A 13,869-nucleotide genomic window follows, 5' to 3' on the forward strand; every position below is an offset into this window, starting at 1 on the left:
CTGTGAATGGGAGATTGGGATTGGCTGAGGGTAATGTTGTTTTCTGATTGAGTGAGGGATGCTGGTTCTTGATTGACTGTTGTTGTGGCTACGAGAAATGGCTTTGTTGAATGTCTGTTTTTGTTCCTGAAAAGTGTCCGACCAGATAGGGCTGACTTGAAATCCATTGTCTATTCAGATTGTTTCTTTGCCGTGAAATAGCTATGGCTCCTGACTTTTTGGGCTGCTGAAATCTTATGTAGCTGTAACCCCTTGTGTTCTTTAGAAAAGTCAGGACAGGCAGAGCACAGCCTAGAGTTTGGAGACAATTGATTTTACAAATACGACCATAGTAGCCAAGTCCAGCAATTTTTGGGACAGAACAATAAAGGAAGGCATAGCTATCCCACTGGAAAGGAAGAGTCTGAATAGAGACAGTGAGTTTCAACTCAGCCCTATCTGATCGACCCTCTTCAGGAACAAAAACACATTCAGAAAAAGCCATTTCTCGTAGTCACAACAGCCAGTTAGGAGCTAGCATTCCTCAACCAATCAGAATTCCCTCAGTCAATCATAAGCCCCCATTCATAGCTCTGCCCCTAAATAGTCAGTATATATACATGCTCACGTAAGATCAATGCGATGTCTGCATTCGAAACGTCAAATGTCAACATTTTCATATTGTTTGCACAATTTAACATTTTATGGTATATTAAATATCTAATAATATTGTTTTCGTCTACGTACAATAATACTAATGATAGTAATAATAATAGTAGTAGTATCAGCAGCAACTGGTAGTAATAAATTAGAATTAATTAATATAATAAATAGAATCTAATCTTCCATAGAAGGGCTGTATGAAGTTGGGTTTGATGAAATACGTATTAGTGATTGTCATAATCTTACCGATTTCATACCCATTGTTTTACTGTTATCATGCTTTGCGCTTCCGAGTACGAGTTAACTACCTATAGTTCTGACAAACTTTCCACACTTCCAACTACTGCATATGGTGTCAGAAGTATCGAATTGAAACACTTGTTATCAGGAATTTTCTTCTCACAGCTGACTAAGACTGGTTAATTGAGAAACTGGTTACCTGAGCAAATCGCTTTCGAACGGGCACTCAACGAGCAGAATTCTGGTTATGTATGATTTAGGCCATAATGTCACTAAAGAAACGTTAAGCTAATTATCCGATTGTCAGTTAGAATGACTTCTTATCAATTAAGGATACGGCGGCTCAGTTTGAGGTTTATATGTTGTATAAAAAGGTGCAGATACTATCTTAAGCCGTTCGTTTGTTTTAGACTAGCGATCGCAAGACGTCTATCTGTCTGTCACAAGTGTCAGTTCCATTCATTTCTTCTTCTTTAGCGTAGAAACCATAATCGTAGGACGCAAAACTTCAAAGTAAGTAAATAAAAATAAAGTACTTGCATTTATCAGCTGTACCCTTTAGTCTACAGGGCGTTTCTTGAATAGTTATCAGCGTGCCCGTCGAGATAGGATCCTGTTAACATTGACCATTAGTACGAAAAGAGAAAAAATAAAATTTAAATGAGTTGTACATCACATAATATAGTTGAATATGTCAAACAGGTATAAATTATTCAAATCGTATATTATACAATTAAGAAATTAAAAAATATCGTATGTAAATTCTAATAATTTTCATACAAATGCATTGATATAAATTATGATATCCTTCAGTTATTAAAAAAAACTTACATAAACTATTATCAATATATTATTTTCAAAACTATTTTAAAAATATAAGTCTAGTGATATAGTGTTAGCGTAAAACTTAAAGATTTTTGATATAGTGTTATATACTTAAAATATTAAAAAGTATATATGATAAATTTGCTTTCAAAGGGGGGACAAGAAGAGGGTGGTTCGTAGAACATTAACAGGAATGGCCCCCACTTGATATAAGTTCAAGAAGCGCTGATTTACAGGACGTAACTGAAGAGCGCTAAATATCTATTTATTTTTTGTCATTTTATTAGAGAGGCAGTGGTTAACTAGTAGATCTTCATTTCTGATGCAAAGAGTTCTGGTTCGATACCAGGACATATGAGTTCCTTCATTTTTACTTGTAACTTTTTTTTTTCTTCCTTCATTAGAATAATTCACTTAAAACTAATATATGTTGTTTTTTTTTTTTTTCCTTCTCTTCTAGCTGGTCAGGTTGGCTGGTCCAGGTGGGCAAGTAGAAATTGAACAAAACTTTTTAGACAAGAAACTGATGACCATAACAGCGTATTATGGTGAATTAGTCCAAGAGTGAAGTAATGTTGGAGTTTTAAAAAAATGTGAAAGAAAGTGCCATTGTTTGTAAAATGCCCAATTCATGTGGTAGCATAATTTAATTATATTATTTTATATAATGGCAAAGTTGTAAGCAGAGTGGGTTATCACATACAGAGAACCTACAGTTCCAGTAAGATTTTTGTTCAGACTATGTTGGTCAAGTGAAGTTTTTTCATACAACGCTCAATATTAGTTGTACTTCATTATAACATGTTACCTCATTGATATTTATATAGCTAAATTAGTGATTATGTCAATTGTTAAAAAAATCATCGTTGTGTGATTTTTGCTTGTTCGCGTATTGCCCAGAACAAGAAGTAATTTGAATCGAATATTAGAACAAATTTGTTTTTAATTACAAAATAGTATTATCATTTTTATATCCAATTTTCAGTCGCCAACAGTAGTTGTAAGTTACTCTGCTTAGTATAAGGATAAAAACTCTTTTTCATGCCTTTTGAAGTATAGAAAGGAACACAGTATGCTACTGCGTTATTCTTTTTTATTGTCGTTCAACGTATCTCGTCTGTTGTGTATTTTATATGCAGAGTTCTGTATATTGAAATAGTCGTGATCTAGTCTGTTTGATGTAACTGCAGACTTACACAGGTAAGAAGCGATCTTTTTTTTTTTAAATTCGGTTCAAAGTCGTATGTTTGCATCTTGTAAGGTGTTGCAAAGAACATAATTTCAGTGTGTATGAAAAAGAAATAAAGCATAATTATAATAATATTTATTTGTATCGGAGTACTCTTAGAAGTTTGTTGCGTTTGTCTTGTCAGTGAACAATGTGAATTAAGATTATATCAACAGTATGTATATTGCCATTTCCTGTTAAATCTCACGTACATAAGGTATAAGTTCAATTTGTCATTTGATATACTTCTGTTAAGTATGTTTTTATAATAAATAAATACAAAAATGGTACAATTCTCTTAATATATCGTATTGACCTGAATATACTACGATCTCAAAATTATTATTATTAGATTATTTTAATGGAAAAATAAGAATATTACACACACTTCGAAAATCTGTATTACGGTGATGCCTACCTTAACGAACACCTCCGTAATATGGACTTAAAAAAAAAAAAAAATGTAGCATTGTGGGACAAAACCATTTCTTTTCCCCCAATCTTTTAGTAACCTCCTAATAACGGACAGAAATTATTCTCAGTTCATACGTTTTAACATAGATATTTCCTAAACGCAACACAATGAGTAAGGTTAAGTTACAAAAATATATTAACAAAACACGAACACGTAAGTTTCAACACACTAGCTGTGTCTTCGTGAGACTTCCATTCCTTCTGTTGAGGAGTGGAAGTCTGATGAAGGCACAGCAAGTGTGTTGAAACTGTTACGTGTTCGTGTTCTTTATATATTTTTATCACTTAACCTTGCTCTCTTTGGCAATATGGAAACAAGGCCTGATAGAATAGATATTGCGAGACAGTACAGTAGACAGAAAATCCATACCCCTTAAATAACTTCGTCATAAGTCAAAGACCTGCTGAACCACTACCATACAGAACAGTTGCAAGTTGAAACTCAAGTTATTCTTTCCTTGTCCACAGTAAATTGCTTTCTGAAAAACCGTCAGTGTGTGAAAACGAACGTGGAGAGCTAGTCTTATTCCCGCAAATTCTATCCGAAATCTCTTACCTGTCCTGACAAATTCACTCCTCTTTCCCTTGATCTTTCCCATTCAATTTCAAAAATAAATGAACAGATGTAGTTTGTTTTACGGTAGACTTTAAAGGATGAGTGTTTCCTGTCATTCTTTTTTTATAATTCTTCCATAGTAATTCGAACACTGAGTATAAAATTTCGATATTACCCTATATTTACATTTATAACTAACACAAATTTCTGAATACGGCACACAATAACTAGAAGAACTGTTATCCAAATTTATGTAACCTCTCTGTAACGGACACTTTTCGTTTATGGATAATCATAACCCATTGGTGTCCGTTATTCAGAAGTTTCACTATGTATAATGAAAACTTCCCAATTTAAAGCTCTTTTTAAGAAAAAACACACTGACCAAAGAACGAAGTATATTGAAAACACTTACGTGACAGTCTCATTGCCCTCATCGGATACGTTCTGAAGCTACAGTCTAAAGTAAGATATATAAACAGAAAATGAAAGGTCTAGCACATGCTGTCTGAAGCTATGATGAACAATACGCTCTTTTTAAGATTTAAATTCTCGACTTTATTACACCTTCTTCTTTAAGTGGTTATCACTTCGTATTCAATATCCTAATGGTATACTCAGATCGATTTAAATATCCCGTGGAAGTGTAGTGAAAATAATAATAATTAATAGCAAATTTTAGGTGTCAATCAAATCGAAACGTAACATCACTCACTACCACTACCTATTTCCTATATACCTCTGACCTTGACAAGTCACGCAACGGCACGGCAGGATCGCGGGAGAGTAATACAAATGGTACAGTTGTGTGTGGTATGAAGTAAATATTTTTATTTCAAGTGTAAAAGGCTAGGCTGCGATTTATGAGTAAGGTTTTTACGAAACTGTTTTTATACCAAAAAAATCGTACTATATTCGAGCCAATGCGGTAATTTCGTTAATCTTGAATAGTAATCAGTTTGATCTTCATATGATGGTATGATATATACCGAACCGTGACTGGTTTTATTCTATAGAAAATGAAAGTAACTTCAAAAATTGTGTAATTGTTCTTAATATTTACAGAAGATGTATTGTGTTGTTCCAATAAATAGAAAATATGTGCGTGTAAAAAAACACGTAATCAATGCTCAGGAGTGAAAATGTTTTAAAGTTTTCTCAGATTATATTGCTATCTTAGTGATAATGTAGAAATTTCATTCTACCTCTCGTGTTGAAGAAATAAAAGTAGTTTACGCGATTAATAATTTGCAACACACTGCCAAACACATCGAAATTTAATCAGGGAGACTTTACTCCGTATTTGCAAGTGCATTGCGCTGCTATGCAATAGTTCCCAGACTTTTCCTTGGTGTTCTGAAGGTTCTTGGCGTATTTTTGTCAGAACGTACTTCTGATTTCAAGTAACTAATAGGGAGACACTGAGCATTGCTAATATTTTAATTCTTCACACTAGTAAGTATTTAGGTGACAGCGTTCCGACATTTTTTTTTTTTTTTTTTTTGTATTATTACTATAATGCATTGGTAATTTATTTTGTTCCTAATTAGTTGTAAACCCATTGTGTGTGTGTGTATATATATAAACAGGAAGTCCGAAAAAGAATTGTGGAGTTTTCTGAGGGTATTGTAGATAAAAACGTAAGATGCATTCAGTGGTGTTTTTGATATCAGTCAGTCCTTGACTAAATTCGTGAACTGGTGTAGTACATTTTGATGTGTGGTTCAGTAGCAGAACAGCAATCATCAAAAGAACTGATATTCATTGATGCCTGTTGTGGAATCGACCACTGTCCTAATCCTTCTACCCATGCATTATTCTCAACCACTAGCATAATCTTTCAGGAAAAGTGTTTAGGGTTGGATTGAAGTTCTGCACAAATCAATGAATGGGCCATTTTGACGTCCAGGCATGACTTGGAAATTGTGATCTTCGAGTCCTCGGTTGTCAGAAACAGAAGCATCCTAAATGTAGCATGGGTAGCGTGGCATCTGTAGAAAACAGTTTCTAGGACTATAAATTGGATTTCTGAAAACACGAAGTTCTGGATGAGAAGAAATACACCCCATTCTTTATCAGTAAGAGGCCCTGATGTAATTTCACTGAAAAGTTGACTTGCAAACACAGAAGTAGGTATAAAAATGGTGCTTCAGTTATCATATACAGTAAGTTCGTATCTTAATTCAATCAAATTCCATTGTAATGCAGTTTGCGTTACTATTTAAAAATAGAACCAAATATCACAGTGCTTTGTTGGGACACACTATTCATACAGAATATTTTCATTTAATTAAGTAGAAAATATCAATTGGCATTTATTATATTATTATTATTATTCCATAACTGAATGTACAGAAGTTAGTGTTCAGTTTTCCCATATTGAGGGATTTTTATGTTTATTATAATTAAGTTTCACTTAAAGAATTTTCAATCCTGAGGAATTTCTTTATATTGCTTGAGCCGAGCCATCTTATTGTAGTCTACATAATGTAACTCTAAAACTTCATAATACAAGATAATATATCTTAATTTAGAAAATATATTGGAAGGTTTGAAAATTGCAATAATGGTAACGAACTACAGACATATCGTTGAATTTATATTATACATGACACTGTAGTTTACTTATTTAAATCTTGGTATGTGTAACAGATTTTTAATATCTATACTATGTGAAATACATAAAATGCATAATTTGAAGTAATTTTCAGTGGTAGGATTTCAGTGCAAGAAGTTCAGAATTATTTCTACATAGTATGTAATAATTCTGTGGTCTTCAGGCGAGAATGGAGCTAAAGAAATATATGTAATACAGTCTTTAGAGCATTACAACTCGCAGAGTAGTTTTTGTCTCTAAAGGTGAAAAGAAATTAAAAAAAAAAAAAAAAAAATGTGTTGTAATAATATAACCCCGTTGTGGAAATGAAGTTACCTCGTACTTGACACATCTGCCGTATCATCGTACCCTTGTAAAGGTCAAATCGTCTGAGAATCACAGTACTGGTTAATTAAGTAACTTTTTTATGATTACTTTATTGAAATTTGTTAAAAAAACAAATATCAGTAACTCCTTGAAAAAAAAATGTTATGAAAACGTTGCAACATCGCGTAAAGTCAGTAGGTACAAATTGTCGAAAATGTGGGTAGTGAATGAATGATAAATGACAGCCTAAATCAAATTTGAAAAATGTGAGTAATTATTTTGCTATCTGTAATCCTTTTCCTGGTTAGAATTCTGATATATAAAATATGTGTTTCATTTTGACATGTTTTTCTGATTCAAAATCTGTTCTGATTTTTTTTTTATTTATTTATTTATTTATTTATTTATTTATTTATTTATTTTTTTTTTTTGAAAATAAAGATAAGAAATTAATAAATAATGTTAAGCAGTAGCATAGCCAAAAATTCTATTTGGTGGAAGGTGACTTTGGCTTTTGTTTTATAGTTTAAAAAAAAAAAATGTTAACACTTAGACACTATAGCACCCTAGAACGTAGGGATACTTAGTATGTGAAATGAAGTGGAAAGAATATTGGATTTTCAGCAAGTAATGTCATACTCATGTTATGATGTAATCAAGATACGTATTTCTTAGTTGAAAATAACATTTTCAAAACACTTTCCGCACTTATTTCATAATACATGTATGCTTTATATAGCAGTATGGTGTTCAAATTTTAATATTGACGTTCGTTTTACAAATATTTTTAAAAACAGGAAAATACTAGTGTTTGTACAGGGTTTTCATAAAGTATGGACGGATTTAATTCGCTTATAATTTACATAAAAATGTTCATATTGAAATCAAATAAAGTGCAAACGGTAGCGGAAGGATTAAATTTTTACCTGTAATCTGCACCAGCTCAGTTTATTCACCGCCACACCTCCAACTGGGCGCCATTTACGTCCACACATTCGCATAGGCGGCGCTGGAATCCACTCACAGCGTTCCGCCGTGTTTGATCCGAAATGCCAGCCTACGGAATAGTCTTCTCAGAGGAGTTTTTCATTTATTTATTTCTTTAAAAGACACACACACCAATACAGCTTACAACTTACTTTTAACAGTCAACATTGAAACAACAATGAAAACAACAATGGATGGAATTTGGTAAGAAACTGACCCTTGCCCTCCCTCTCCCTCTCTCAACGTGTTCAGAGTTGCCGCTTACCTAACAGTGTTGCCAACTAAAAATTTAATCCTTCCGCTACCGTTTGCACTTTATTTGATTTCATTATGATCATTTTTATGAAAATTATAAGCAAATTTAATCCGTCCAGACTTTATGAAAACCCTGTATTATATTATTTCATTCTATGTTCAGAGTATTCAATCAAGACTTTAATATTAAGTTATTTTTTGAACCCTCAGTGATATCTTTTGTCTTTATATAATGCTTACGACCAGTGGTGTCATTCAGATTATTTAACATCCGATTGTGTGATTAGTTTTTAAAAACAGTTTTGTGATCAGTGTTAATATTATTATTAATGATCGTATTATTTATTATTATTTCAAAGATTAGAAATGGTGACTAGGATTAAGTCAAATAGCTTTATATTGACATTTTGAATATTGATTTTCAAAAATAATATTAGACAATTAATTTTCTTCCCTAAGTACTGAAACGAGAGGTAAAAAGACAATTGTAAAGTAAAATTGTAAATCTGAGAAAATTTTAACAAACGGTTGTGGCGAACTGACAGAATGACACCACTGCATACGACGAAATTAAGAGAAAAATTGGACGGATTGTAATTAAAGGAACCAACCTAATACACAGGATAGAAAAGCAGGTTTCTTGTTTTATTTATTAATAGTACTTCTTCAGGCAGCTGTGGAAGTTGCTAGAAGTGTTGATAGGATTTTATTATAAGTGAGAGAAGATTTTTAAAGGAAACTATCAAATGATATCCATGTAAAATTTGAATGAAAGCTTATTGCATTTAAGTATACGAATACAAACACCAATAACAAATATAAATCTATAATGTATTGAACTATAAAGTGGATTGTATTCCCTCCTATGCTGCTCTTGTGAATTTGAATATTAATGCCAAAATACAGGATTTATCGTTCCAACTTGATGCCTGTTTATTTCACTAATAACTATTTGAATATGTCCTAAGGAAAAGTGACAGACAGTTCGTGCAATGTACACCCAAAGAATATTAAGCATAGATCAAGTTATATTCAGAATGATTCAGATATGCAGCAGGTTGTTCTTGTCTTTTGCTTGATTTTTAGTATTTCCTTTGTGTGATTGACTAGTAAGTTTACATAGTTAAAAAAAAGTCATGTGTATTATGCAGGGTGCCCGACTTCTTTATTTTAATAAAAGGAACTCATAAAATTGAACGATACCGTAAGTTAATGGTCTTTTGGTGCGAAAACTCGTCGGGTTTCTGTTGCACTTAAATTTCGACGTGTTAATCCAAAGAAGGAGTACAGATGCTCAATTTGTAGTTTGGAGTGATGCCTTCGACAGTCTGAAAAGTTACAGTAGGCACGTTTTGATTTACCTACAGGTAATGAGACACTGCTATTCACAAAAGTTCTAAAGAAATAAGGTCTGGCAAGTCAGTATTTTCGGCCATTCTGTGCTCGTTCTATCCGTATGCACCGTACGAATGCTACAATGTATCGATTTACATAAAAGATTACGAATGTCATAAGCTAAATATTTTTGGTATTCTTCTAGACTATGACTAGCATGCCCAGTTACATTAAATTTTTGATTCTGGACCGTATGTTATCGAAAAGTACACAAAGGCACACTATTACACTATGTTCTTTCTCTAATAAATATATATATATACTGTCTATATAAATGTATCGCTATCAACACCGAAGACTAGAAATATTCCAGTCCATCTCTTCTTTGTGCCAATTTTTCTCAAAATAGTACTTAGGATATAGGAATAGGCAATCATGTGTGTGTGTGTGTGTATAAATATATCTTACGTGTTTCCTTTGCATCGTTCGAAAACAACCATTTCTCTCTTCAGAAGGATACAATACAGAAAATTAAAATTATAAATATAGGAAAAGAACCAAAAATTGAAGTGTTTGGCATGCTAAGTGGTGAAATTATAATGTTTAGTACTCATATTATTTTCTTGTGCACTCATATTTGAGATGGTATTAGTTTGTACAATCCGCGGCAAAAAACCTGCAACATGAGGATGTAAGTTTATTGTGAAACTACGCCTAACAGCACAGGGAATGAACATAACGTCTAAGTGGAACGAATCACGCCAGAATAAATCTCAGCCTCTTCCCGTGCACACTTATTTTGGAGCAAAAGACTTCGTCATTTCACAATAAACTTATATGCTCATGTTGCAGGTTTTTTGCCGCGGATTGTACCAATGTTTTAACAAGTAACAAACCGAAAGTGGCAAATGATATATGTAGCTTTTGGGCCAGTTTCATAAAAATATGTGTTCATAGAGAACAAAGAACGATTTCACAATTTTACCTTGAAATGCATGTACAGGATTTTGAAAATCGTTTTGAGGTATTGCTTATTGCATAGGAACTGTGTTATAAATTGGGAGAATTTTGCAGTAAGCGTTAAAAGTTCTTTAGTGATGTCAGATGTGTACAACAGCTTAATACTCCGGAATTTTATTTTTCTTTCTCTTTAAAAAAATCGATACATCAGTTCATGATAAGATAAAAATTTATGTACATCAGGAGCCACAACAGGATTAACCGCTTCACGGCGATTTTCTGTAGTGGTAAATGGGCTACTTTCTGGTATACAAGAGAATTATACGTGCGCGCATCAATTTATTATGTTCAATTAGTGAGTTGAATAATTACAGTAATGCCTGAAAAATTAACAAAACACTGTGTAAGCTATGTTTAAACTTCCTAAATTTTGAAGTTTTCCACATTCAGATGTTGCTAGTTTCAAGACGAGTAAACAACTTAGTACTTATATTAACTGTAGTACTTATACTAAACTATCCCAGCAATTAGCATATGGAAAGCGTAATTGATTAAGTTGTATATAGTTATGAATCTGGTGAAGCAATCAGGAATTGAAACTAAACAGTTGATTTAAAGTCGTGTTAATATAAAATTCATTATAGCCACATCAGATCTATTAAAACACAAGAACGTTTTGAGAGTTCCCGCGTGGTTATTTGAATAGCGTACGCGACTTCGGCGTGGGAGACCCGTGTTCAATTCTCGGGAGGAGCTCATGTGGTTCGGATCCCACGTTAAGCTGTAGGTCAACGCCTTAAATAGCCTCGCTGCTGTACAGGACGCTGAACTCAAATCCAATCGAACAAGAACGTTATGGGAAAGAAAAATAGGAGTCATGAGTGTATCAAGAAAGAGCTATGATTTAAATGTAGAAATGACAAGACTGTTTCCATGCTAAATTCTCTAGTAAATGTCAACATTTGCGAGTGAATACTCAAGTTATTAAATTCGCAAAAGGGAAGGGTATCCCTATCAATAAATAAATAAATAGTTCACAATTTATGAAATTTTGAGTCTGCTATTATGAAGGCAAATTTGTGACAGTGTTCTTTGTTTCTTGCGTTAAGATTAAAAAGCTGAAAAATCGGTTAGTCTTTCAAGAAATATGCTTTTGCAATCTACAAGTTAATTGCCAATATGTTACTACATGTAAAAGTAGACTGGTATCAAAATCATATCTTCAGCTTGATCATTCGTCTTACATGTAGAATAATATGCATTATCCAAAACATAACGTCCTTCTATCCTTTATTGTGCATACAGAATCCCCGGATTACGAACGTATTCAGTTTCCTAGTATTATTTACTCGAGTTTGTGGTTTGTCTGAAAAAATAGTGGGTACTTTGTACAGCCCTGAATTTTATTTGTTTATTTATTTCTCCCCCTACCCTACCCTTCTCGTCGAGTTTCCAAAAACCCTTGGTACTCTACGCCACAAATCTTATATGCTGTCTAAATTTGAAGTTAGTAGCGTAAGCGATTTGGTCTCGGCGTTGATAAGTCATTCAGGATTTCTATGGAAATTATTAGCGCTGAAATCGTTTTACATTATTTAAACTAAAATAAAGTTTAGTTAGCTATTACTAGAATAATTTTAGCTCATTTAATTTGCCTGCTAGTTATGCAGGAGAAGTCGGTAAAAGATCAAGAATGTAAGTTCATAATTCCGGAGTAATTCGTTCTTGAATTACATTTATTATAAACAACTCCCTGCTATATTTCTCTGTTTACAACCACTCACGATCACATTTGTCATTAATCTCTGCGTTAAACTTTCCTGTCCCATCTACATCACACATTAACAATGAAAGTGAGGTTGAATCTTGTATTGTTTCCATCAATAATCGAATAATTTACTAACCAGTTACTAAAATAGTTACCTAAGGATGGACCGTATTCGATTATGAGGTTGGCCACCCGGAAAATAAAAGCGCAAAACGATATATATATATATATATATATATATATATATATATATATATATATATATTGAAGCATACAAAGCATAAGGAGTAAGTTTCATTGCAAAATGCTGCTGAGTTCAGCTAATTTACTATGCTTTTTTAATGTAAAGAGATTTACTTTTCTTGGTGCGAATACTTGAAACATCGATATCTGCTAAGCCCAAATATGAACAATATAAAATTTGCCTTTCTTGATAAACACTAATAATATCCACTACAATTAGAAGAAAATCATTGATTTGGCAACACTGTAAGTCTACACGATGGCGAAAACTTCCTTTTGGTAGTTTCTGGTGATATTTTTCGTAACATTTTCATACGGCTGTATTAACAAAATAAGGGGGAAAAATTTCTAATCTCTTATTAATTCTTGTATAAAATAATACATTATGTAAGTCTTTTTCCCTTAGGTTGTAGCGATAAAATGTTAAAATTTATCATGAGACTTCCCTCAAGAGCCGCCACTGGCATAATCAGACGTTCGTTACCCGGGGACTGCCTAAAAGATGCAAAATATATTTTAATGTAAGTTGACAAAACGGCATTATTTTAGGAATTTAGTCCATACGAGTGAATTGAGTTTGTGTTAATGCAGACTTGCGTGGTAGGTAACAATGTTAGAAAATACGGTCGTCTTTCGAAGTAGGTAGAAGTAACGTACTGTACATATCTCTCGTATAGTATTTTAAAATTAATATTGTTATATTTTTTTCGTACATATTTGGATTCCTACTTTTTTTCTAATTTGTCTTGTGCCAAATACTGAAATTTATGTAATAGATATATATATAAAATGTACTAGATAAAAACAATCTATATTATCTATAGGTATCTTTACAACGGTACACAAAACTAATCATCAATATTAGAAAACCAATTATTTAAAGTCAAATTGAACCATGATTTTTAAAAATATGTTCGTGGTTTTATTTTGTTTAGGAAATGTTTTTAAAAATCTTGTTTATTGTATGAGGTACTGTCAAGTAATGAGAAAAAAGTATTTTGTATTTTTGCACATTTTTTATGTTCAAGTTGGTACATACATATATATATTTTTTATTGAGAGTAAACAAATTCCAAAACTACAATATTGACAAAGAAAAAATGTAGCTTAGTTGTAATTTTTTTTAGATTAAATTGAAAAGTCATGTGTATAAATTCCCCATTAGAATATGACAAAGGTGTGGATGATTTTAAGTCAGATCCTTCTAAATAAAGAGAAAAGTAAAATTGATTGTTTTATTTGTTTTTGTATTTATAAGGTGTCTTTTTTTATTTTTTTCATAAACTCGTAGTAAACCATAACCTTAATCCCGTGCATAATAGTAAAATAAATGAGTTTCGTTTCACAGTGTGAAACTGTAATAGACTTTCAAATTACGTGAATTCAATAATTGAAACTTGAAGCAGTGGAGCTATAACTACTGGTTTCGTTTC

At 32.4% G+C, this 13,869-nt stretch overlaps 1 protein-coding gene across 3 annotated transcripts in view; it reads left to right on the plus strand.

Annotated features, from left to right (window-relative positions):
- The window catches only part of Tgs1 (Trimethylguanosine synthase 1), a 102,975-nt gene extending 89,313 nt beyond the window's left edge, over positions 1-13,662 (plus strand). For all 3 annotated transcript variants that reach the window (XM_081747075.1, XM_081747076.1, XM_081747077.1), the window contains exon 10: positions 2,168-13,662. In XM_081747075.1, coding sequence (XP_081603201.1) covers positions 2,168-2,275 — 108 coding nt within the window. In that variant the 3' untranslated portion in view covers positions 2,276-13,662. The remainder of the gene's footprint in view (positions 1-2,167) is intronic.
- The last annotated feature ends 207 nt before the right edge of the window (positions 13,663-13,869 follow it).

This window comes from Thermobia domestica, chromosome 18 (assembly GCF_964235325.1).
Source record: "Thermobia domestica chromosome 18, izTheDome1.hap1.1, whole genome shotgun sequence".
Taxonomy (NCBI): Eukaryota; Metazoa; Arthropoda; class Insecta; order Zygentoma; family Lepismatidae; genus Thermobia; species Thermobia domestica.